The sequence below is a fragment of the Bacillus rossius genome, chromosome 15, assembly GCF_032445375.1.
Source record: "Bacillus rossius redtenbacheri isolate Brsri chromosome 15, Brsri_v3, whole genome shotgun sequence".
NCBI lineage: Eukaryota > Metazoa > Arthropoda > Insecta > Phasmatodea > Bacillidae > Bacillus > Bacillus rossius.
The window spans coordinates 16,204,377-16,229,625 of NC_086342.1; the positions used below are offsets into that span (position 1 = coordinate 16,204,377).

Sequence of the window (25,249 nt, forward strand, 5' to 3'; positions counted from 1 at the left end):
TTTCAATTGATTAAACTTTAATGACAAGTAACTGATATATTTCTGACACAAATTTTGAGGTTGAAATATTTTTTCAAAATCTAAGAGTGAAGTCCACATCTATTGAATGTCCGCATCTACTGAATTTTTTTGTTGGTCCCCTGAAAAACGATAGAGGTTTGACTGTATATCGGGCTAATTTAGTTACCACCCACTGTCCGCTGGTGTGCCAAGATTTCTGCAACTAAAAACTTACTAACATATATCAATTTTTAGCATAATCATTATTGACTACTACAGTAGAAAACAGCTGGTTTATTATATTGAAAAAGTTATGCAAATTTAAAAAAAATTGTAAATAAATGTTGGGTCAAAAGCTAATAAAAATTTAATTTTTTTTGTATAATCAATGTGAGACACGTGAAAATTGAAAAAATAACCTTCTTGTATAAAACTTAATAGTAATTACAACTTGACCAAAACATTTGCACTACTGGGTTGAGGACAGACATCACAGACTGCACATTATTCTCCTTTTACAACAGTTGCATATACAATAAATGTTCATGAAGACAATACAGTATATGACAGCAGATAGCAAGCAGCTGAAAAAGGTAATGTCAATGTTACACAAATATTAAATATTATTGTTTCATTATATGAAGGCATCAATCAGCTGATCATGTCCAGATTTTCTGTAATAAGAATAATTAAAGCACTTTTAGTTAAATAACAAAATTGAATACTGTGTTTTATAGCATAATTGTCGCACATTTTGTGTTAAAATCAATGCTGAAAAGTAAGAGTGTATCTTTTATGTGTGTGTGTGTGGGGGGTAGTCATTAACAAAAACAAAATTAGTTAGTTGTGCAATAAAAACATATTTTGTTCAACTTTAAACACAATTATGAAAACCGTGGCCCGAAAGTGAGCCGTGTCGTAGTACACACTACCCACGAAAGAGTACGGCTATCAAATGTAGTTTACTCAGCACGATTCAGAGCACGTACATTGCATGCAAATCGCTGAGCTATCGATACTGGACTACGTGCGTTCATTCTATACAGGCATCAACGTAACCAAACATGAACGATGCCAACTAGCATTTGAACAAGCCTACACAGTGGTGAAGATGAACAGGTAAAGGTTATAACAATTGAAGAGTCTTTAAAAGAAAATTTACACATCTGCCAACTTCGTATTTCTGTTAATTAAATAAGGAGTAATAACCTAACAAATAATGAATTTCAACATTAAAATACATCTTTGGAACAGGAAAAGAAGTTTATGGGCAACAACTTACATGGGAAAAAAATAGTGTATATCTTATTGAGAAACTGGCAGGACCAAAACCATTTGACTGTATTGGACGGGAAATAGTATAGTGCTGGTACATCTTTAGGGCCTGTCTAGTGGGGGTGTATGTGTGCTGGTGAGGCAGGATGATACGTGCGACACTCACTGGTGCTTATAGCGCGGTATCGCCTCTAAGAACAAGGATGTGGACTGGCGCGCAGTCTTCTCGTCGTCCATAGGACAGCTGTGAAATTTTAGAGGAAACCGTAACATTACAGGGCATAGAAATGGAGGTAAAGGTGTAATGCAAGTCCCTTAAGTGCTTTCAAGAATCTGTACTGGTTGAATTACTCTGAAAACACACCTTTTAGCCATAAAAAAATCAAAAGTTCTTTCCGTCTCTCAACAAATTTTTAAATGCTTTTCGTAAACAGACTCCGCTCAAATAGCTTGAGTAGTTTTGAAATCACATTATTTCTAAACCTCTGCGCACCATGTGTGTCCGGGCAGATGGGGCTCTTAAACAAGTTTTACTATAATTGCAATTCCTGTATTTTCCCACTATAACTACCAAACTGCCTGACAATAACCTGAAAATTGATTGTTGTAGCACAGTGCTTTATCCTGTCATGTTTACTACTTACTTAAGGCGTTCGGAATCTAACAGCACAACCAAATACCTCATGCGCCTTTATACGACAAATTTTTCTCTCTAAATATTGGGGCCCTTAAATTACAGTGCAACATTTATGCAATAAAACACGGTATTGAAATAGATGAAAAAAAAATTTTCTTTTGAAAAAATTCCATAATGATATACGTATACCTCATAATTTTTAACCACTACTTAATCTAAATTTTTCATTTAAACCAATTTTTAAACCTACCAGAAGATTAACTACAGTAGTTTACCGAATATAGAAAGTGACTATTTCCAATAAATGTTATTTTGTACACATTTAAGCTTACCTAGGTCATGAGGCCATTTTTTAACCAAAACAGTGGAAATTTTTTTTTTCTGCAAATTAATTGATTAGCAATAGTAAAAAACCTAAAACCCCGTTGTGATGCCTTCTGCCCAAATACAGTAGAACCCGTTTATAGTGAACCCGCCTATAATGAATTCCCGTTTATTGTGAATTTCCGTCTCGGTCCCGGCAAAATGATGAGAGGTTATGTATTAATTTATTGGATATAGCGCACAACTTTTGTCAATGTTGATACATTTTCCCGTGTACCACGAACAAATTTTGCCGACATAATGCACATTTATCTCAAATATTTTCATATAATTACAAGTATTTTCACAAAAGTCTATTCTGGATCACATTAACGTTTTTCTCCGCAATATGCTACTCGATTGTCCACTGTTCATATTATAAACAAGTTGTAATCGAGTGGCCTCGGTAGGCTACGTGTAGCCAGAAATGGTGCTCAGTTTGGTGAAAATAAATAATTTTCCCTGCATAGTTAAAGAATGGGCGAATGCGTGTACATTTAATATTTTATCAAAATTAAACATAAATTACCGCCACACAAATACGTATGTACATTATAGCAGCAAATTCAATATTTTTACGTCTCATTTTTATCGTTCACGTTTCGGACATTTTGATCGAGTAAGGTTCGTAAGACTACCACTAGATAGAACTCTGTGGACTAAATTTTTCCATAGAAAGTAAGAAATTTTCGTTCCAGCTTTAGCAACTGCGATACTAAATGATACGTAGTGATCTTTGATGCGCCAGACTCGTTAATTTTCGTTTATTTACTTTTGACGGTAAAAATAATTTCGTGTTATTAAGCTGCAAATGTGCTTCAATAAGAAATACGTACATAAAAAAGGGTGAAAAACGCGTTAAAAAACGTAAGGCATTATCTGTGCGAGATAAACTGGACATTATTAAAAAGGTAGACTCCAACCCCACTGTCCCGAACGTGTTAATATCAAAGGAACTGGGAATTGCAACATCCACATTAAGTACAATATTAAACAAGCTGAACAATCTTCTTTCTCAAGCTGCGAATACGTCACAGAGTATTAAACGCCTGAAAAAAGGAAAATACGCAGATGTCGAAGAACCATTAATAGAAAGTTTGTACATGTGTAGTGTATTAAAAATAATATCTGCATTTGCTCATAAAACTGTTGCTTTGAGTATTTTCATTCGTTCTTTTCTTGGCTTAGGCCTATGTGTAGTAAAGATTATGCTTTTGAGTATGTATTGCCAATATAAAAGTTTTCCCAGATATAAAGTTTCCCCTCTATAGTGAACATATAAACTACTCCCTTCAGATTCATTATAACAGGGTTCTACTGTACTCCCCTACTAGATGCCAGCAATTCGGTTGGCGTCAGGCACAGGCGGGTCCCTACCGCTGCGACCCGCCTATCCCTGCAGCATGGCGGGGTTCAACCTGAGCCGCGTGCCGCCACGTGGAGCCCGCTCAAGGCTGCTCCAGTGATTATCGACAGCGCCAACAGCCCTGGAGTGTGGATAGTGCGACGTCCACGCCCAAGAAACAACCGTGCACATGAAAGTGTGCGAGCGAGAGAGCGGGAGAGTAAGAAAGTAAGAATGCTGATGTCATTTCCTCTATCTGTTCCCCCAACATGTACCTAACTATTCCCCTCCTCTCTCGATTCCCCCACTACATACCTAGCTGTTTCCCCTCACGCAATCGGAATTTTCCTAACCCTCGAAAAAATTTTACCACCTCAGCAAAGAAGTTTCACTGCAAAAAATACCAAGGTTAGTGATCTTAATTTGCTACTACAAAAGGTTTGAGACATAATTAAGGTTAAAATGTGATTGAGAACATTAAACTTCTGAGTATTCAAATTGCACACATTCTTAGTTTAACTTTGTTTCCAATGTAAAATAGAAGGATTCCTGTATTGGCTAAAAAAAAAAACAAGACTACTCTAGACTATCTTGAGGAAATAGGTACACATAGTAAGTAAATTGTATACAGACAGAAATCAACCCATTTCAACCACCAAACGCATGTGTTAGAAGCAAAGATTACAATTAACAACCTGGCTGGGGAAATTGGTGTATTACAAGAGGAACAATACTTACTGGCAATAATCTCAACGATGCTATCGATGTACTCCTTGGTGTTGCAGTCTGTTCTGTTACCAGGTACAATGTGCAGCTCAAAATCAGGCCCATACTTCAGAAAGCACTGCAACATGATCACAATAGATATGACAGAATCAGTTCAGACTGACAACTTTTAGAAATTTTTCTGGTGTTCCATACCCTTTCCCAAATGAGTCACTTTTGAGGCAGCAACCACTATTAAAATCAAGAGAACAAAGAATGCACCAAAATTCAAACCACCATGCTAAAATATGTTAAATTGAATTAATCAATATATGTAAAATAAATGTAAAAGTGCCTACAGCCCCATGGGGGATCTATGAAGAAGGTTTTGGTTTGGAACTGCAGGGGCTGGGTTTGAAGATGTGGGTATCAAAAGAGGGAAACGCACCAATGAATTTATAATAGATAGTCGATGAAGCAGCTGGCAATAGAGTGTCGACGTGGCAGAGACTGGACAGAATGTTCCTGAATGTTCAAGAAATTTCCATATAATTTGAGAACGATCTAGAATGGTTCTGGACCTTCGAAGGGACTTCCGGTTCTGGTTTGAAAGGAGCTGGCTGACTTTGTTCGAGCCAAACATGGTTGACTCCAGCTAGTAGACAATACAGAGAAAACAATTTAGACTAATCAATTACGTTCTATAACTTAAATTCTTGTTTGTATTTATTAGTGGTGTGTCCAATCCCAATTTTCTCAATTGTGAATCTCCAAAGAGTATGTCAAATATATTCCTTAAATCCTAATATAGGTCTCACGGGCCAACAATAAAATAATTTACAAGAAATGAAAAAAAAATGTATTATGGTGTTGAGAAATTCAACCCTTTAAATGTTTGTTTCACAATCTTCATGTCAAGAATCATTAAATATAATACTTTTATTTATATGATTACAAGTTAAGTACAATATCTTAGGGAATGGTAACACAATAGGTATGGAGGAAAATATTGATCTAATAAACTACAAAGGTTATCAGTGTTGAATTTTTAAATTTACTTTATTTTCGTTAATATTTTTCTTCAAATCTTTTTCCTCAAATACTAAATCCTCCGAATACCAAGGATTTGAGGATTTGATTGGCCTATCCCTAGTATTTGTATGAACCCTATTTTTCACTCTCACTGGGAATAGGAAAAAAAAAGTAAATGAAGGAAACACTAAATTCCAAAACACAATTCACTTTTAAAATATCTCAGTATTGTACATGGTTATTAAAGTAATTGATACACATATTCAGGAAACTCCTGATTAACTATGTTAAGCATGGGAGTGTTGCTGTGAATAATTTAAAATTGTAGATGATCTGCTAAGTATATTACGTAGAGCTCATAGAACACTTAAAAATCACAAGGTTATATTATTTTTCATGGTCTTTTTAGTTGCTTCTTACAAAGTCATTTGAAAAAAATTTTTTTATGAAACATCAACTTATATAAATAGTGAACATCCAAAAAATTATTACTAAAAAAAAGGAGACACCAACTTGTACCAAACTATTATAAAGTAGCTTTTTGCAACAAAATAGTAGTTTTTTTTGTCTAAATAATGAAAGCAAAATCTGAACAAGTACCAGTTGCATTTATTTATTTATTTAGCTACATATAACATATAGTTCATATAGATATTTTTTTGTATTTGATACAACTGCTTTACTTAGGATTGTCCTTGAAGAGTTAATAAGTTATCAAGTTCCAACTTGATTTTGTGTGTGTTCACACACACAAAAAAAGTTATCTCCTCCCACCCCCCCCCCCCCCCCCTTCCCATTAACAACCTTATTTGAGCCAAATAACTATTGTCACTAGTGTTCTGATTTTAAACTAAAATGTTAAAATTTTCAAGTCATCTGGATATGTATGTACAGTGAAACCTCGTTAATATTATCCCGCTTATTACGAATGACTCGTTAATATTACCTATTACTATTTCCCCGTGAAATATGCCCATTAAACACAATGAAGATTTGTTTGGTTAATACGAAATTCTCGTTATTATGTATAGCGAACAATAACAATTCCCGTCCGTATAAACAAACAGTCATGTTTACCGTTTAATACGAACCAAAGATTACCACAAAGATACGGCCCCGCCTGAGTGTCCGAAGTGTGTTTTTAACTCTATGTTTTCAAAATCACTCGTTCGTGTGTTCGATATGTTCAGAAATCACTCGCGTTTGTACAATATTCGATATATCGAACTTCACGTGGGATGGTATTTACGTTCGATTTTGTACTTCCTTTGTATACATGAATCTGTACGTTGTAATGAAAGTTTAAGTGAATTATCTCGTGAGAATTTTATTAAACTTTAGAATTTGTACGTACACACATAAAAATAAAGGCAAAACGTAAACGCAAGGAAATTGCATTGAAGACGAAAATTAAGATAATAAATTCAGTTCGTCAGGGTGAAAAAACGAAAACAGAACTTTCTGAAGAGTTTGGTATATCAAAATCAACCTTAAGTACAATTCTAAAGCAAGCAGATAAAATAGAAGAAGCGGTCAGGAAAGGTAGTAATCAAACTAAGAAAAGGATGCGCGTCGGTAAACATTCCGAATTAGAGGCCAAACTGCTGGAGTGGTTTCATCAAATGCGCGCCGCCAGAGTTCCAATTTCCGGGCCTATTATCCAAGAAAAGGCTGATCAGCTGGCACTGCAACTCAGAATTGACGATTTCCATTGCAGCAACGGATGGCTTCAACGCTTCAAAGATAGGCATAATTTGGCCACAAAATCCATTTGTGGCGAATCTGCAGCTGTCGACCAAACAGCAACGAGTGACTGGCTTCAGTCAGTACAGTCCATCGTAAGTAAATTTGCACCACAAGATGTGTTTAATATGGATGAAACAGGGCTTTTTTACAATCTGTTGCCCAATAAAACTCTAACCGTAAAAGGTGAAAACTGCCATGGCGGTAAACACAGTAAAGTTCGTCTTACAGTTCTACTATGTTGTAATCAAGATGGCAGTACTAAACTTCGACCCTTGGTTATTGGCAAGTCTGCCAAGCCAAGATGTTTCAAAGATGTTGCAGCAAAAAACCTGCCAGTAGATTACGAGGCAAACAGTAAGGCTTGGGTCACCACAAAAATTTTCCAGTTGTGGTTGTTAAAATTGGACAGGAAAATGGCGACTCTAAATCGCAAAATTTTGTTATTGTTGGACAACTGTGCTGCACATACTGCTCATGGTATGAAGTTGGAAAACATTACCTTACTCTTCTTGCTACCAAATACAACAAGTGTGACACAACCACTCGACCAAGGTATAATACAGTGCTTGAAAAGAAACTACAGACAGCGCTTGGTGAAATACCTTATCAGGCAGTGTGAAAAAGGAAAGACTGAGCTTCCTAGATGGTCAGTTTTGGATGCTATCCGCAGTATAGCCATGTCGTGGGACAGCATCAGCCAAAAGACAATTGTGCATTGCTTTGCAAAAAGTGGTTTTGGCCAGCAAACTGTTGAAGAACCTGACTGTGATCAACCTTTAGAGGATTGGCAAGAGTTAAAAGAACATGTGCAAGTTGATAATGACTTCAATGAGTTTGTTCATATTGATGACAGTGTGTACACCAGTGCAAGATTAACTGCAGAAGATCTTGTTGGTTCACGAGGATTACAGGAAACACCAACGGCTGACGCTGTACAGTCACTTTGTGAGGGTGGTACAAGTCAGGATAATGATGGTGATGACGACAATGGTGAGGTAGTGCATAAACTTCCAAGCAAAAGTGACACAATCAGTGCTTTGCGTACACTGGAAAATGTACTTGCTGCAAGTGATGTGCCAATTGACTTGATTGCAGGATTTGAGAAGATATGTTCTGCTGTAAATGATATTTACAGAGATAAGTGTGTCCAGAAAAAAATTAATGATTTTTTTAAACCTATGTAAATATATCTTGCATACTTTGCATAAGAATTGCTATACACTCAACAGCAATTAACTGTACGGTAAATGTTAATCATTTTTGTCAAAACTTTGGAAGCAAATTAAATAAGAATACATACATACGTATATGTATACTAATTATCAGTCTGTTATAGTATATTTTATTAAAACTATTAAAATTGCTTCTAAGTGTATTTTGTTAGTGTGCATGTCAATATCTGGCTTCTATTACAATAATAATATTCCACATTTTTAGTGCTCTGACATGTAGGAATTCAATATTTCTTATCGAGTTCTTATTCTACCTATTGGCTCAAGAACCTCATTAATATGAACCTCGTTATTACAAACTGAAATATTTTACTCCCCTTCAGGTTTGTATTAATGAGGTTTCACTGTAGATGGTATGGTTCTTGTTTTAACTAGATGACAATATAATAAATGCACTTAACATACAGTTGTTGCCAAACATCTTGAAAGGTCCCTTCCCCAGTGTCAGGCTTTCCCCCCTCTCTTCATGTAGTGTGACGTACCACCCTGCCCCTACACAATAACATGCCAATAGGATAACAGACGTATTGCAAACTTGAATGCTGACTTCTAATTTAAACTTATTTTTGGCTCTCTTCATGGCACTCCAACAACTGCTCTATTTTTTACTGTCCATAACTTTACTAACATGCTTTGGACGTTCATCACTCTACATTATTGAGGACCTTATTCGGCAAAACATAGTAATTCTTTTTTTTTTAGTACGGCACAAAGCATTAAGGGTGTGTGTGGGCAACAGGCTTTCCTCCCCTACTTCTCGTTGAACCCCACTGGAGATGGTCTTGCTCAACCCCAAGCAAATAACCTTCACGACTTGTGGCGACAACAGTGAAACCAACTGTGGAGCACCCACGTACGTACCATGTGATCGGGGATGTCTGGAGGAATCTCCCAGCCCACGATGACCGAGGTCAAGTAAGTCCAGCAGCGGGCGGTGTTCGCGAAGTTGTAGCCCCCTGTTCCGAATTGAAACAATGACATCAACTTACAAGATAAAACAAATGCAACTTTTAATAATGCCTATAGTCATACTTATAGTATGTTCCAGCTGATCTGAACATTTTCAACTGATGATGCTCATTTCTGTAAACATCTGCAGGATTAAATTAAAACATAGCATTTCTTGCTCCTTATAAAACTTAAAATGCATTAGGAAAAGTAATTTCATACTTCAGTTCCTCTTAGCTGGAATGCACTATAGCATAAATTTTCAGCTGTTAATTATCCCTTATACTTATGTTTACACAACTGCAGTTTATTAACACAGCCTTCTACATTTCAAATTAGCCTTGAAAGGATATCTGTGGACAAGATTTTACTTAATAGCAACCAATATTCAAGGCTTCAATGCAACAAGTTTTTTTGTTTTATAGTTTTAAAGGAATGGGGGGTGGTGGTGGAAGCTGAAAATGTAAGACAAATTTTTTTTTTTTTGTGAAATAACTAAATGTCACTGATTTAATTTATGATCAAGCATAATTAAAAACATTGCTGCACAGACTTCAAACAATTGAATTAAATTACAATCTGTTAAATGACATGCAAGTTATGAATTACAAGGGAAATAATGTAATGATCCTTATCCATTAAACAAATCCTACTATCTATATTTCTCAGAGTGCTCAATAGAAATTTATCTTTATAAAAGCAAAAGTAGTGTAAATGAGACACAATCCCATTTCCTAAGCTCAGAGTATAACCATGAGCTAAAATAGAACACTTTGTGGCAGTTGTCAGTGTTTTATGTTTTTTTTAAAGTGAGATTAAATTACTTGAATGGCTTGGTTACACCATCCATCCACCATTTAGACATTGTGTGGAACCAGCACGCAATTTCCATGTGACCCCCAGGCTCTGAGACATCTGGTGCACAGTATAATTATTTTGCAACAGCGGAAGACCCTCGCAGACAAACGAATTACCTCCGCCAAGAAACAAGGTGGGCAGGCCCCACGACAGCACTCGCTGGACGCACCTGCCCAGGCCTCGGGGGGTCAGGTTGAAGGTCCCCAGGGGATCCTTGCTGAGGCAGTCCGCCCCGCACTGCACCACCACGGCCTTGGGCCGGAACGCAGAGAACACCTTGCTACTGACGCTAGGACCAACACCAGCGTCATGCATTGCCCGTCTACGTAACTCCCTCACAACCTTGTTTTATTTAATTTCATTAAAAAAATATTACATGCATCACTAACTCAGTATTACATTTACTTTTAAATTAATTTTAAAAATAAGTTAAACAAAGGTAAAATATTGATAACTGGTATTTATTAAAAATATTTATGAACGCAATTCAAATATTGTTATCTGAGTACCGATATACTGAAGAGAGGAAATATTTTGCCACCCAACAGTAATGTCTACCTAACCACAGTGCTGCCATATGTGGCAGATGGAGTGGACAAAAATTTACAAGGCCAAAGAGAAACATTAACTGTTTAATAAATTTAAACAAGATGAGCCATATTTTAATAAAATTCCTTGTATAAAATAAGGTCCAAAGTCGGGGTTGCATATTTTTTCCAAGTTTTTTCGCTTTTATCGCAGCCGTTTCATTATATAGTTAACATTTCACTCTGCAAATTGAATGATTCTATTGCTGATGTAGCTGCTGCAGCAGCGAATATATATTTATATATATATATGCCTCCTGACAGCATAACACCGTATTTCCATTGCATCATCAAATTGTTGTAGTGATACTCCTTCAAAGATGGCTTATTTAAAAAAAGTCTTTCCTGTACTAAACATACTAATCAATCTGCATCCAGCTTAATTCAATTAAAATACTTTATGAGTGAATATTTACTCAAATTAAATTAACAATGAAAAACAGTCTTTAACTTGTCAGCTATAAACACACTATCGGACAAAATGTCGCGTCGTGTCATGCCTGTGCCTGGCCTAAGATGATGTCCATTGTCCAATCTCTCCCCTCATTACAACCTTACTTCTAAATTGTAACAGTACAAATATCTTGTAACTCCTTAGTTTTATTTTTCCCTCCAAATATTAAGGCAAAATAAAAACAAGGTTATGACAGTTTACTATGAACCTATAACATCAATAATCAAAACTAAAATTCAAAACAAACATTAATTAACTTTAAGAGCTAGGAGGATTATTGTCACATTTTTAAACCACTGCAGTTACGAGGTTTGCTAAAAAAAAGACAATGAATGGTCGGTATTGACACAGCAACCCACGTGAATTCACACCTCCAGCTAGTGGAATGCCTTCAAGTTAAGTTCAAGTTTGTGCTCGGAAACTATATTCTTTCCAGAAACTCTATTTTGTTAGTGTAATATGAAATCTGGTTACTACCTCTTCCCTTCATCGACCGATTGTACATAATACAAGAGCAATAATTAAAAACAAAAACTTAAGCAACCTAGAGTACTACATAATCCCTGCACTACAAATGCAGGCATGTCTCACAAACAGTGTGAGAACCGTAAGACAGCATTCAAAAGCCACGAAATAAATGTAAGGGCACAAGATGCAACAAACACATGAAAACTATGGTGGTTTATAAAACATGCAAGTTGCAAAACATCACCAACACTAAAACTTAAAAAATTTTAATCAGAAAAAATATTTCTTTGTGAAGCTTTTATTCAAAAACCATGTTTTCAGGACATGTTTTCTGTGCAATAGTTTAATAACTCGAAATTTAATGCATGTGGTAAAATGAAAATCGCAGCTGTCTACACACATAACATCTCTTCTTTTTAAATTTTTGGGAACACTTAACTTGAAATATAGAAAGCATAAATGCAAGAAGTTGAAACTTAGCCAATGCTTGCATTGCATTTTTTCGTCTTCCTTAATTTACAAATGGGTATTTGTAAACCTTGTTATTTAACTTTTTTAAGCTTGCATGAACATGCGTAGTTTGTAGACCCGGCCTACGAGAGTGGGAGTGAGAGGGAGACCATGCGTGTGCACATGTGTGAGAGTTTACTTCGCTATCAGTGCCTCGTCCCAGCAAGAACTAACTTGTGCTCACCTACCTGTCGAACACTGTGAAGTACAAGTCGTCTCGGATGCCGTCCTTCAAAGGTACGTTGGCTGTGTAGTACTTCCCTTTGCCGCACCCTACGTCACTGATGCTGCCCGTTCCTGGGTAAAATCCTGGTTCGTACTTGTGCAGTGACAGAGTGAATACTTTATTTGTACAAGAAAATGCATTTTCAACACCATTACCTGTATAAGGAAAAAAAAACATACACACACAAATTAAATAACACTTTACGATTAACAACAGATAGTGGATAATTTAATTAATAACCTGGGCAAACAAAATGAAAGCCAAGAAAAACATCAAGGTTCTTGCTCGATCATGCCAAGGAATTTAAGGTTGACTTAGATTATCATGGAGTTAAAACCACTTGGGTACCTATACAAAACTTTGAAATAAAAAATTGGAGAAGTTGAAAAACAAATACTCTCACGTTTATAACATCTCTTCCAACTTATTCCTGTGAATAGTGTTACTGAAGATGTAAAAACTATTGGAAGTTCAGATACAAAATGAAGACAATCAAAAGGTTAGTGGAAGCGTGATGATAGTTTTTTTCCAGGATTAACAACATGGCATTTAAGATGAAGTCAGCTCTTGTAATTGTAAAATATTTCTGCACCTTCAAACAAGAAATGAGACCACCTAGTCTTAGGCATTGTAGTGGCAGAACCTTGCTTATCCATATATTTAAAAAAAAAAAAAATATGTGAGGAAATTATTTGAGTGTATCATTACATTTTCTCCTTACATTACCTGAAGAATTTTCAGTTAATTCCTGGACAAATTCAAACTTCCTTGACTTTCCAGAATGAGGACAACCTGCATCTAGGACATTATAGCCTTGATGGACAATGGAATGGCTAGAAATTCTGGTATTGGGAGGGTCTATTCCCACAACCCAGGGGCAAAACTATTGATTTATTTTATAATTAATAATAAATCTGTTTCCCCAGTGTTTTAATATTTTGGCACGAATCCTTGATACTAATTAGTACAGAAAAGATTTTATGGTTTTATTTTAAGTCCAAATTCATTTTTAAAAAAGAAAATTTTGGTGTTATTGTTTTTATTTTTATAAAAGCTATTTAGTAATACTTACTCCACCAAAATATTGGTAATATTTATACGCTGCTTTTTTACGATACAATAATTTCTCAAATTTGTCAAAAACAGAATACAAATAAATAAATGAGCATTTGTAGTTCAAAAGTACTAATTCAATAAGAAATGCACGATAAACCAAATTAAATTAATTTTTCTGATCCATGCACTTTGGTACAATGTCCGTAAATTACATTACTGAATTTGAGACATTAAAAGATAACTTTTCTTAAGATTTGAATTAAGTTTTGGTTAAATACTATTAAATTCCATTATATAACTTGGCTTTCCGGTTCTATATGATGTATTAACTTGTTATGTGGTGTTTTCAAATGCTTTTCAGTGTTATTTCAGTTTTATTGCAATTCACCACATAATCGTGTCCCTACTAGTGATGGCGACCATCCAAGGCCGTAGTTAAGCACTTTACCTACCATGGTGAACATCCAAATCAATGTACAATATCTGGTCAAACTTCTTCAAAAGCTTGTGGATCGCAATGACAATATCGTTCACGTAGCAGAAACCCTCTGCTTCATCCCTAAACAGAGCATTTACCCATTACATTCATAACAATTGCTTTAAATAAAATCAAAATAAAATTATTTTGTGCAATAACATTCTTTCGAAACTTCAAAGAACTGCAAAATAAAAAAAATTCTTTGTATCCAGAACCAAGTCATTCTTTCCTCAACATACCAACAGCTTCATTAAAGTGGAAAAAGTAAAAAAAAATTTAGTTTTTAGTTTATAACATAATATGCTGCTCGATATCTTTAACTTTCACTTGAATTTTCATGATTTTGAATAAGGAAAATATTCAAATGATTTTATTGCTTTATAAATTGCCAAATTTCACAGGAATTTGATCATTAGCATCCAGAAGTTGTTCAGTGGATAGGGAGGGAACAGTCCGGCCCTCTACACAAGTACCAGCAAATTAATAAAAAAATTTAGTTATAAAGAAAGCAATCATAAGCTGTTTTTTTTTAATTTCAACATGGTTATTATTGTATTATAATTTATTTTGAAAGATATCATCTTACTATTTGAGTTTAACTGAAATATTTTGAATGCATTTTTGTCTTTAATATAATTTCATTGTATGTTGTTATACATCCCAGCGAAAACTAATGGAATCAGAAATTTTTTTAGCACGTGGTTAAATTTTTTTTTGAATTTATGAGAGGTAAAAAAATTTTCTATGAACTATGGGTGGCATGAGAAGCTTAAAGTGCTGTGCAAAAAATTGAAATTAATTTTGTTCTGCTGTGGAAGGTGCTCCACAAGTTTCTAAATTTCTTAAACAACCTTGAATAAAAAAAATGCCTTATTGAACATCCTAAAATATAAAAAGACAATGAAATGATGATCCTGAGCATGGATGTCAAGAGTAGGGGGGTGTAGAAGAGAGGAGAACCCAGGACCCCAGTTGAGTTTCGAGATTAATATAATTCTTAGGAACACTAACTTACAACTTATGAAATTCAAGCCAATCAGATTTACAGTCATGGCCACAATAACATTTTTGTGTTTTTAGATTCCTTTTTAAATTGTGGATGTTGAAAATTTGTACATTAAATTACTTTCCCCTTGGCCCTTTCATTCTCTCGACAGCCCTGATTCTGAGTAACGGACATCTCGACAACAAGTTGTTATATACGTAGGTAATAATCTTTCGGAATCAAAATTTCATGTCCGATTTCACCTTCACACAGTATAAAATAGTTTTGTTCTTGAGCTTTAGGTGTCGGCCAACAGCTTGTGGCCAATTACGCACCAGCACCACGAAGGGTTGAGATAGGATACGGTACGTGCCGAGGATCTCTGCATGGGCATTTACCTGTTTGTAGGAGATGGGATGGGGGGGGGGGGGGGGGGCAGGATCAAAGTCACACTTGACTGAACACGCTAGACTGAACTGGTACACTCGGTGATAGTACATTGAATACTATACTGTCCGAGCCAAATGTCTACGACATCTAGTGCATGTCTACAACATCTAGTGCCTCATCGGTCTTTGGGACAGCACCAATCATTTTAGATGAAAGTTAAGGCGTACACAGGCAAATAAAACAGTATTGATCAAAGGTCACCTCGAAAGTGTCCTTTGGTGATACATGTCCACACAACAAACTCTCACTGGCCAAGACATTCGGCACGGACAGTACATGCACTAGCAGTTCCTGATTACGTGATGCACTGATGCCAACAGATAAAAAAACATGATTGTACCGCTGTGCGTGATGCCATCCGCCGCACCAGTTGATAGCCACAGAGGCAGAGCCATCCACCAGAAGCTTTGCAGCGCTCACTGAGCTGCCAACAACTATTCTTGCAAAGTCATAGAGTCTGTCAAACAACGGACAGTCATAACCTTGGAGAGAGAAAAAAAAAGAAAATCAATGAGCCATTAATTATTCCTGCTTTAATTCATGTTACCATTTAGAGCTAATTATTTTAATTCACATTTATACCTTTTCTCACAGAATATTATAAATTATTTTTGTTATTTACATAATACATGTCTGCCCTTAAAAAAAATCTATTTTTTGTTGTTTTAACAAATCAAAATGCTGGAACTTGTTTAATGATCTAACATTGCATTCAAAATTAACACTTAAAACATAAAAAGTCAAATATAGTTGTCAGAAATTGTGTTAGAACACTCTAGTATGGGATCGTCCATTAATCACGTGAGGCTCGAAAGAGGGGGGGATCGGGAAAAATCACGAAATATCACAAGGGGGGAGGGGGGTGTAGAGAGATATCACGTGTATTTATTTTTTCGCGCGATTTCTACTAAACCGAAAAGCGACGCGTGACCTTGACTCGCCGTAGCCAGGCAACAATATCCCCGCCCAGCTCGGCTTGCCAGTCGCCAGTAAGACTGTGATTTTGGCGCCGAATACATGCGTAATTCACATATAAACCTTTCCTTTATTATTTTTATACCATTGAGAATAAACCTGCAACCTTAATGTGTGTCTGGACATTTTTATCACTGTGCTTAATGTTCCGTTCCAGAATTAAATTAGATTATACCTATATTTAAAGATAATATTCTGAAAATTTTAAAAAATATTTTGTACCAAAAAAATACATGATTTATGGGGGGGGGGGGGGGGGGTAGTCTGAAACCTCACCAAAAATCACTAGGGGGGAGGGGGGGGGTTAAAAATTTGCTAAAAAAACATCACGTGATAAATGGACGACCCCTATGGTTAGTTGCACAAACAAAATAAATTTTAAAAAAAAAACTAAGTTCTAAAGAAATTTAAATATTTCTAAAATGATCGTTACCTAATCCAAACTCTAATTGCTCTTCTTCATGTTTTTCTAGATCGGAACTGTCGTTCACACCCTCTAAGAATGCAATGTAATCACTGGAATGAAATGAAAGCAAATCATCATGTGTGGCTTTACAGCTTTTCACTAACTTCATGTGTGAGAACAAGCCATAGGCACATATGAGGCTATTGACCAAGCTGGACTGGAAAAAAAAAACATAGTAAAATTAATACATAATCTAACAAAATAACACAAATAAAAAAACCCTCATGCTTTATAGCACAAAAAACCAACAGAACAGTGAAAAACAACATTGCTTTGTTGATGATATGTAAATTTAAAAACTGTTATGAATTGTCAATTCAACAATATGAAGCAAACAGAAAAAACAAAAATATATATTATAAAATTCAATCCACACTACCAAATGCAATTTTTACTGCAAGGCTGCTGAAAATGTATCCCTAGCAGAGGCGTAAACAGTGAGCTGTAAACCATTCTTGAATACAAACTTACATATTTTTTTCCACAATGAAAATGTAGTCAGTGTAAAAAATGTCCTAAAATACACATAGTTGTTTTCTCACTAATGGTGTGACCGTATTAGAAAAGTGATGCAGACTTTTTTTATTTAGACATAATATTAATCATTGCATAATGAAAATCTCCCTTACTTTTTTTTTAATGTAGGAGGATAACAAATATATTTTATTTTAGAGGCTAATTAATCACACTTTTCAACATAATATCCCCATTCATGGAAATTTATTTTAGGGTGCACAAATGTAAAATAATTAATAAAGGTCATGAATTGAACCTTCATTTAGTTTTTCAAAAATAATCCCCATCAAAACATTGTTGGGTTAAGTTCACTAAGATATGATACTTATGTACTGTTGGTTGGAAAGAAAGCAAGGGGGGGGGGGGGGGGGGGATGTATTACATTGTGGAAGTTGGCCAATGATAATAAACTTGGATGAATGAACGAAAGGAAAAAATTGCATGTAATATTGGTAACAGTGAAAGGCAAAATAGAGCAGTGAAAATAAATAATGAATGACAGTGAATTTTGGAGCGATAGCGGAGGTTGCGATATGAGAAGTGAAGTAATACGTGGAATGGAATATCTTTATAAAGTGAATAAATAGGAACACAATAAGTATTTAGTAAATATAGTAAAAAATTTATTGGATATGTGGTAATGAGAGTAGTAACCATGAGCTAAGAGCAAGGTCGTGTTTATTTATGTTGAATTAATAAAATGGTAGATAAAGCATGTGCAGTTGTAATTGTAGTGACAAGGAAAGCTATTTTTAGAGCTTTGCGATATGGAATGATTAAATGGAGGAATGGCAAATTGTTTTTGATGTAAATTTAGTATAGACAAAAGAAATATTGACAGTGAATGATTATTGCCATAAAGTCAAAAAAGTTAAATGGTTTTGTATGGCTTTTAAATGTTTGTGATTTGTATTTGTGTTTTATGTGCATTTAGTTTGATGTTAGGTGTGAGGTATGTTGTGTTTCATTTGCGATGTTAGGTGAAATATTTTCTTTGGTTAGGTTAATTATAAAATTTATTAGGTAACATAAAATTGGTTGTCTGTAAAGTCGGTTTACGGACGATAGTTTATGTGACGTCATAACAAAACATTGATGAAATGATTGCATAATTTTATGAATAAATATGAATCATTTTTATTTTAATAATAAAAGAATAAATACTTAAAATTATACTAGTAATCAGATTTTTAAAATGCAAGAATAATTAACCTTTATTGCTGAAATTGTTGTAATAAGCAATGAAAACCACATTAACTTTTCACTACACTTTATAAACAGTCGACAAAACAGTTCACTTCTAGATGACTTGTAATTAAATTTAAAAACTGGCAATTAGCTATAAAGTTTAAATATAATTATGAACAAGTTTTCATATAAATAAACTGTAATCAAATATCTATCCTAAATTATATGAATCACCATAATTCTTTAGTCAGTTGTAACATAACCTATTATTACTACACTCGCCGACAGATGCTACTTTTTTGAATAATAAAAGAATAAATACTTGAAATTATACTAGTAATCATATTTTTAAAATGCAAGAATAATTAACCTTTATTGCCGAAATTGTTGTAATAAGCAATGAAAAGCATATTAACTTTTTGTTTAAATATAATTATGAACAAGTTTTCATATAAATAAACTGTAATCAAATATCTAACATAACCTATTATTACTGCATTCGCCGACAGATGCTACTTTTTTAAATAATAAAAGAAAAAATACTTGAAATTATACTAGTAATCAGATTTTTAAAATGCAAAAATAATTTACCTTTAATGCCAAAATTGTTGTAATAAGCAATGAAAACCAGAGATTAAAATCCGTCGAGAATATTTTATGTTTTTATGTCTTCCAGTCTTCAAAATGATATGCAATTGTGGCCCCGGGCACAAAATTGTATTTATATTTCATTAATAATAACGCCCCTCGCGATAAACAAAGTAAAATATGTGTTATAGAGTGCCTGGTTCCCGCGCCAGCTAATAGAGAGCAGGATTCGTTCGGTTCACGTCCGTCACCGTAGATAGCAGCACCATAGGGAATAATATTATTTTGTTTTTATAATACGATTTTATAACAAATACGAATCCCAAAAACACCAAACTTATTTATAATGTGTTACAATATTTTTTTTAAAACATTGTGCAATAGATCCCGGGTGTAATTTGAATTATTATGTGTAACTGTAAAACACCATTGTTGGTTAAAAATGTATTTGAATATTCAACATTACTTTTAAATAACCATACCGATTGTGCTGAAAATCGGTGGACGATCGTTAAATTACATAATATTAATAATACAAACGAAGAAAATATGATTGAAAAGTCAAATCGATGGTTGTTCCAATCGAGTGGAAGAGAAACAATGAAAACCAGAGATTAAAATCCGTCAAGAATATTTTATGTTTTTATGTCTTCCAGTGCTAAGAATGATATGCAATTGTGACCCCGGGCACAAAATTTTATTTATAATACATTAATAATAACGCCCCTCGCGATAAAAAAAGGAAAATATGTGTTATCGAGTGCCTGGTTCCCGCGCCAGATAATAAGAGAGCAGGATTCGTTCGGTTTGCGTCCGTCACCGCAGATAACAGCACCGTAAGGGAATAATATTATTTTGTTTTTATAATATGATTTTATAACAAATACGCATCCCAAATACACCAAACTTATTTATACTGTTTTAATTTTACAATATTTTTTAAAACATTTTGCAAAAGATCCCGGGTGTAATTTGAATTATGTGTAACTGTAAAACACCATTGTTGGTTAAAAACGTATTTGAATATTCAACATTACTTTTAAATAATCGTACCGATTGTGCTGAAAATTGGTCGACGATTGTTAAATTACATAATATTAATAATTCAAACGAAGAAAATATGATTGAAAAGTCAAACTGATGGTTGTTCCAATCGAGTGGAAGAGAGATGCCACGCATGCATACAATGAGCATAACAGGACACATCCGTAGTGGGACATCCGTAGTGGGACATCCGTAGTGGGACAATGTGCGTTACGGGACACTTTTTCGTGCCTGCAGCCGGCGTTCATCGATTTATTAGACGTCGCGTCAAAAACAGCTTATTTTCATATGGGTTAGTTTTGTAATCGTTGAAGTGATAATAACAAAGTGAAAGTTTCGGTGAGGTTAGGTCAGGTCAGCTAATAAAAAAAATATTAATTTACATCAGGATATGGTAGGGATATTGATGAAGTCGTTAACAAGGCTGTGCTGAAGTAATTATGACCTGTACGTTCTTGATACAATCGTAGGATTGGGAGTTTTGGATGGGGACAATTCAATGCTTGATTTGCACCAGATATTGTCGAGAAAATTACATTAGAGTACGGAATATATTTTCGGTATGTTATAGACTTGAATAGGTAGGTCCATAGTATAGAATACAATAACCAAGTTACTTAAGTAAAGAAACGTATTTTGGCAAAACAAGCATGTGAATGCTCCTGCACTTGTCCCATAAGAAAATAGGAGTGGTAATGATGTCAGTGCTGCCATGTTGGTGACGACATTAATATTGTAATGGTATCAGGATCTAGACTACTCCCACATTGTCACACACTTAATGAAACAGACTATGTAATAAATAAGCTTAATACATTAATTCATAAATTCTACTTCATAGAAGAATAAACAATCACAAATTATAATTACAATATTTATTTTAAAAAATACATATTTGTGAAAAATCATGGGCTATCAATAAATCCCACAAGGTCAAAAGACTAAAAATGCCCATCTTCACCTACGCGTTAGTCACTGAACTGGCAGGCAGTCTTCTTATTGACCCTAAATAGTATTATATCTCGAAATTTAAAGAAAGAAGCAAGTACGGTACCTATTTTACTTACACTACTGTGGAACAGATTTTTTATACTTAAACACACCTGCAAAAACAGCCAACTTTGCCCTTTTTTGCTGCCAATAAACTATATGGTAAAAACAGAACTATGAAGCAAACTACTACTATTTAAGTGCAATGGACCTTAATTGCAATTCATAATTACACAAATCTAATAAATCTTGAGCCTTTGTAAACAGCATGTTAACAACTTGAGTTCTGCACTGCGTTTGGCAGTACAGCCACGCAGCCATCTAAATGCTGCAACTGTTTTGATGTAGACTGTAAATAAGTATAATTATCAATATTTAAATTTGAGTGCTTAAGTTGTGGTACTTTTTTAGTGGTCATTGTTAATTTTAATATTTAGTTTTACAAACTCTTTGGCACTGATCACCTATAATTCACCCATTCAAAATAAAACTATCACCTTCAACAGATGAAAATATACATGAAGGTTCACTGGTAATTTTTTGGAGGAAATACTTTTTAAATAGCATTCATTCCAGATTACAAGCAATTCTAGGGAGAAGGGGAGAGATGTGCTAAGCAATATATTTTAAGAAATTTAAAAAAATAACATTAGATATTTTGAAGCCTGTAACTTACTGACAAAAAAAAAAGACAGAAACTCCATAATGAGTTATGACTTTAATTTGAATACCAACAGTAGCCTATGAAACTCTAGAATGTCTAGTTCAACAGACTGAATTAAAATTTATTACGTAATACAAATTATATAAACTCATCTGGGCAGGGGAACCCCTTGTTGGGACTCTTCACGTCAATAGCTCACTAAACACGCCGGTACGCCGGTAGGCCCACTTGGCTATTTAGACATACTGAATTTCTAAAGCATAATTTGTAAATAATTACGGGAAAACTGTACTATCAGCTTGGGTAGTTCATGGCTTCTGCACAAAACGAAACGCTGTGAAACTCACAACCTTTTTTATTTTGTAATGATTTATTAAATGAACGTAAATGTGACTAACCTGTACAAATTTAAGGTATTTTATGTTAAAACATACCCGTTTCTTTTACAGCTCTATGTAACATATTTACGTAGATAGTAAAATATAATTCCATACCCTTCCTTCGACTTTAGGTATTCTGTCACATTCTTTATGTAAATCTACATCAATAATATACGCCACACGCTTCATTGCCTTTGATTTTCAGAATTTTTTAGTTTGGTTGGCGGGAACAAACGCAAAAAAAAAAAAAGACAGATAAATACAACCGTGTCTTTGTTTAAAAAAATTTGAACCCTGAGTTCTAACAGGAAATATTTGGTTTTCAATTTTCTTATTACATCAATTACTCAATAATATAGATTTTTTTTACAGCTAGTTACCGTTATAAATCACAAAATAACATTTTTATTTTCAAATACTTAAAGTTGTACCTGTTCTCATGTTGGCGTTACTGTACACTATAGCTCTATTTTGATCAGAATAGGCAATTACTAAATTACACGTATTTCTGATATTTATTTAAAAAAAAAAAAAACGTTAATTCTCTGTAATGAATTTGCACAAAAGTAACACAAATTTGGCAAAATTTTCTGTATTAGTTCAGTTTCAGGTGCATTAAAACAGCTGCATGCAAATACATAACCACTACGTTAAAAAAAAAGTATAATTCAAAACACTAATAAAATGTTGTGCTTTTCTACTTATAGAAGGCAAATTCATTTGTAAATAGCTCACTGATTCACTATTACCCATAAGCAAAATAACGAGGTATATAACAAGTTAAATTAGCCACATAGATACTACATTATCAAGGAATCATCTACAGGTTAGGGGAAAAAATGGGTTTTCTTATGGGCCACTTTGGCACAGGAAGACTTTCTGCTACTAGATGCACTGACATACAAGGGGCAACATCATTTGTTTACAGTACCGTCAGTTGGGGTAACATTGGCCTTTTGAGGGTAACTTTGGCCCAAGACAAAAAAAAATGTTAAACCATGTTACAACTCTTCCAAATATTTATTAGATGTGATGATACATATGTAACATATATATCATCACATCTAATCAATATTTTGAAGAGTTGTAACATGGTTTAACATTTTTTTTTGTCTTGGGCCAAAGTTACCCTCAAAGGGCCAATGTTACCCCAACTGACGGTACCTATGTGAATGGGAAAGTGAGGCATGTCATTAAGGCCTGTCTACAATTGCATTGTCCTAAATTGTAATTGATGGACACTGATTACCGATTGGTCCACATGCCTCCTGATATCATGGGTTGTGTGGGGGATAGTTTGAATCTCCATGGCCCGAATACATTGGTCAACTTGGAACCTTTTTGTTCAAAGCGGTGTCCTTTGTTTGCAAAGAACACTCATATCTGCTGCTTCCGGTTCCCATTTAAAAAAAAAAAAACGGACGATGTGGTAGGAACAGGAAGCCACGAAGACCAAGACAAAATATTGATTAGTGCTGTCCGTTTGCGACCGATGATTTTCAAAGACCAAACCAACTAATTAATTTTTGGAGGTGTGATTAGAATTCATTTATTAAAATTTACTTTTACCTTAGGTACCGAATAACTAAACCTTATAGAACTAGTAACTTTCACAAGTTAAATTAATATTCAAAACTAAGCTGTATACTCATAATTTATAATGCATGAAAACAATAACAATTAAAAATACCTATTTTTGTGCTCTATATTTACTGTGCTCTAGAGACTACTTTAGAAATTGGTGGATTCAGTCTTCAGACATCACTAGTAGACAAGGCAGTTTTCCTTACGACAATGTGTGGTCATTCACATTTGGTTATGGATACAGACTGCCCACAGGTTCGGATTGTTGTAGACGGGCCTTTATTCATTTGTGAAAGCTTGCAAATTTGTAATTACATAATAAATTGCCTTTATTGTAAAACTTTTTTTAAAATTTATTTTCAAATATAATAGTGTGTGTTGTCTGTATTTGTTTTACTCATGGCAACCGATAAATCGGCCCGTGTTGTGATCTACATGCTTAATAAACACGGTTACGATAGTAAATGTGCAATTTGGAAAAAGTGTTAAAATTGATTATGTGCATTGAAAAATAAAAAACTGATGTAGTTTTAAGTGGTGTTTTTATTTATTTATTTTTTTTTTTTTTTGCTAGTTCTTGTGATTCAACCAAGTTGGTATTGACAGGTAGGGCCATCAAAAGAAATTAAGGGCCCGGTGGCAAATATTTTGTTTCTATTAATTAATACTCCTCCAAAACTCTCCCCATTTAAAAAATAAGGACTGCAAACTTCTAAGAGATTATAATGCTGTATAAATAGGACAACACTAAGTGATTTTTAATAGTAATTTTAGAAAAGTTTTTGGCATTTCTCTCAATAAAACTTTTTATCCCTTTATACATTTCAAAAAAAATGACAATTTTTATTTTTAAAACATAACAATTTACTTAACACTGAACAAATTAAAATTTAATAAATACAGAAACAGCTAAAAAATAAATAATCATTTAAAATTAGTTTCTCATGTTATCACATCAGCGAACATTTGAATAATAGAATCAAAATTAAATGTCCATACAATTCTTGATTCAATGCATAATGTTCCTAGATCAGTAAGTCTTTGTAGACCTAATACAATTATTTATTCTGCTTGAGCTACAGGAACAGGAAGTATGCAGAATATGTGCAGTGCAACACACTCATTAGGAAATAAATCAGCAATATTTAGTTCTGTTAATTTGTTGAGCAAATCAGAGACTGCAGAGTAGATTTATAAATGTTAATTTTGTGAATATTGAGAACAATGAGGAATTTTGAACAAATTATTTGCCTCCTTAATTTGTTTTTCATCTGTGACAGATGACACAAACCTAATATTAAATAAATTTGTCTTACCTTTGTTAGCCTTTTCTTCTTTTTGATGTTTATCTTCCTGCTTTTGAGCACCTTATTTATGTTGGTATTCAATAAGTTCCTTGAAAAATTTAGAACATTGCATTTTACACGAATTGTATTTTTAAATAAACAGATAAAATAAAAGAGACACGTATCGATGAGCTTAAAAAATCTGCTCTTATA

At 34.2% G+C, this 25,249-nt stretch overlaps 1 protein-coding gene across 1 annotated transcript; it reads right to left on the reverse strand.

The window, feature by feature from the left end:
* Positions 1 to 690: 690 nt before the first annotated feature.
* Positions 691 to 23,475, reverse strand: LOC134539641 (histone deacetylase 8-like). The gene is made up of 10 exons (XM_063381828.1): positions 23,416 to 23,475; positions 22,221 to 22,237; positions 16,764 to 16,846; positions 15,696 to 15,837; positions 13,895 to 14,001; positions 12,349 to 12,541; positions 10,258 to 10,430; positions 9,197 to 9,291; positions 4,359 to 4,464; positions 691 to 1,519 (listed from the first exon to the last, which is right to left on the reverse strand). The coding sequence occupies exons 1-10, from the start codon at positions 23,473 to 23,475 to the stop codon at positions 1,467 to 1,469; spliced, it is 1,029 nt and encodes a 342-aa protein (XP_063237898.1). The 3' UTR covers positions 691 to 1,466.
* Between the last annotated feature and the right edge of the window lie 1,774 nt (positions 23,476 to 25,249).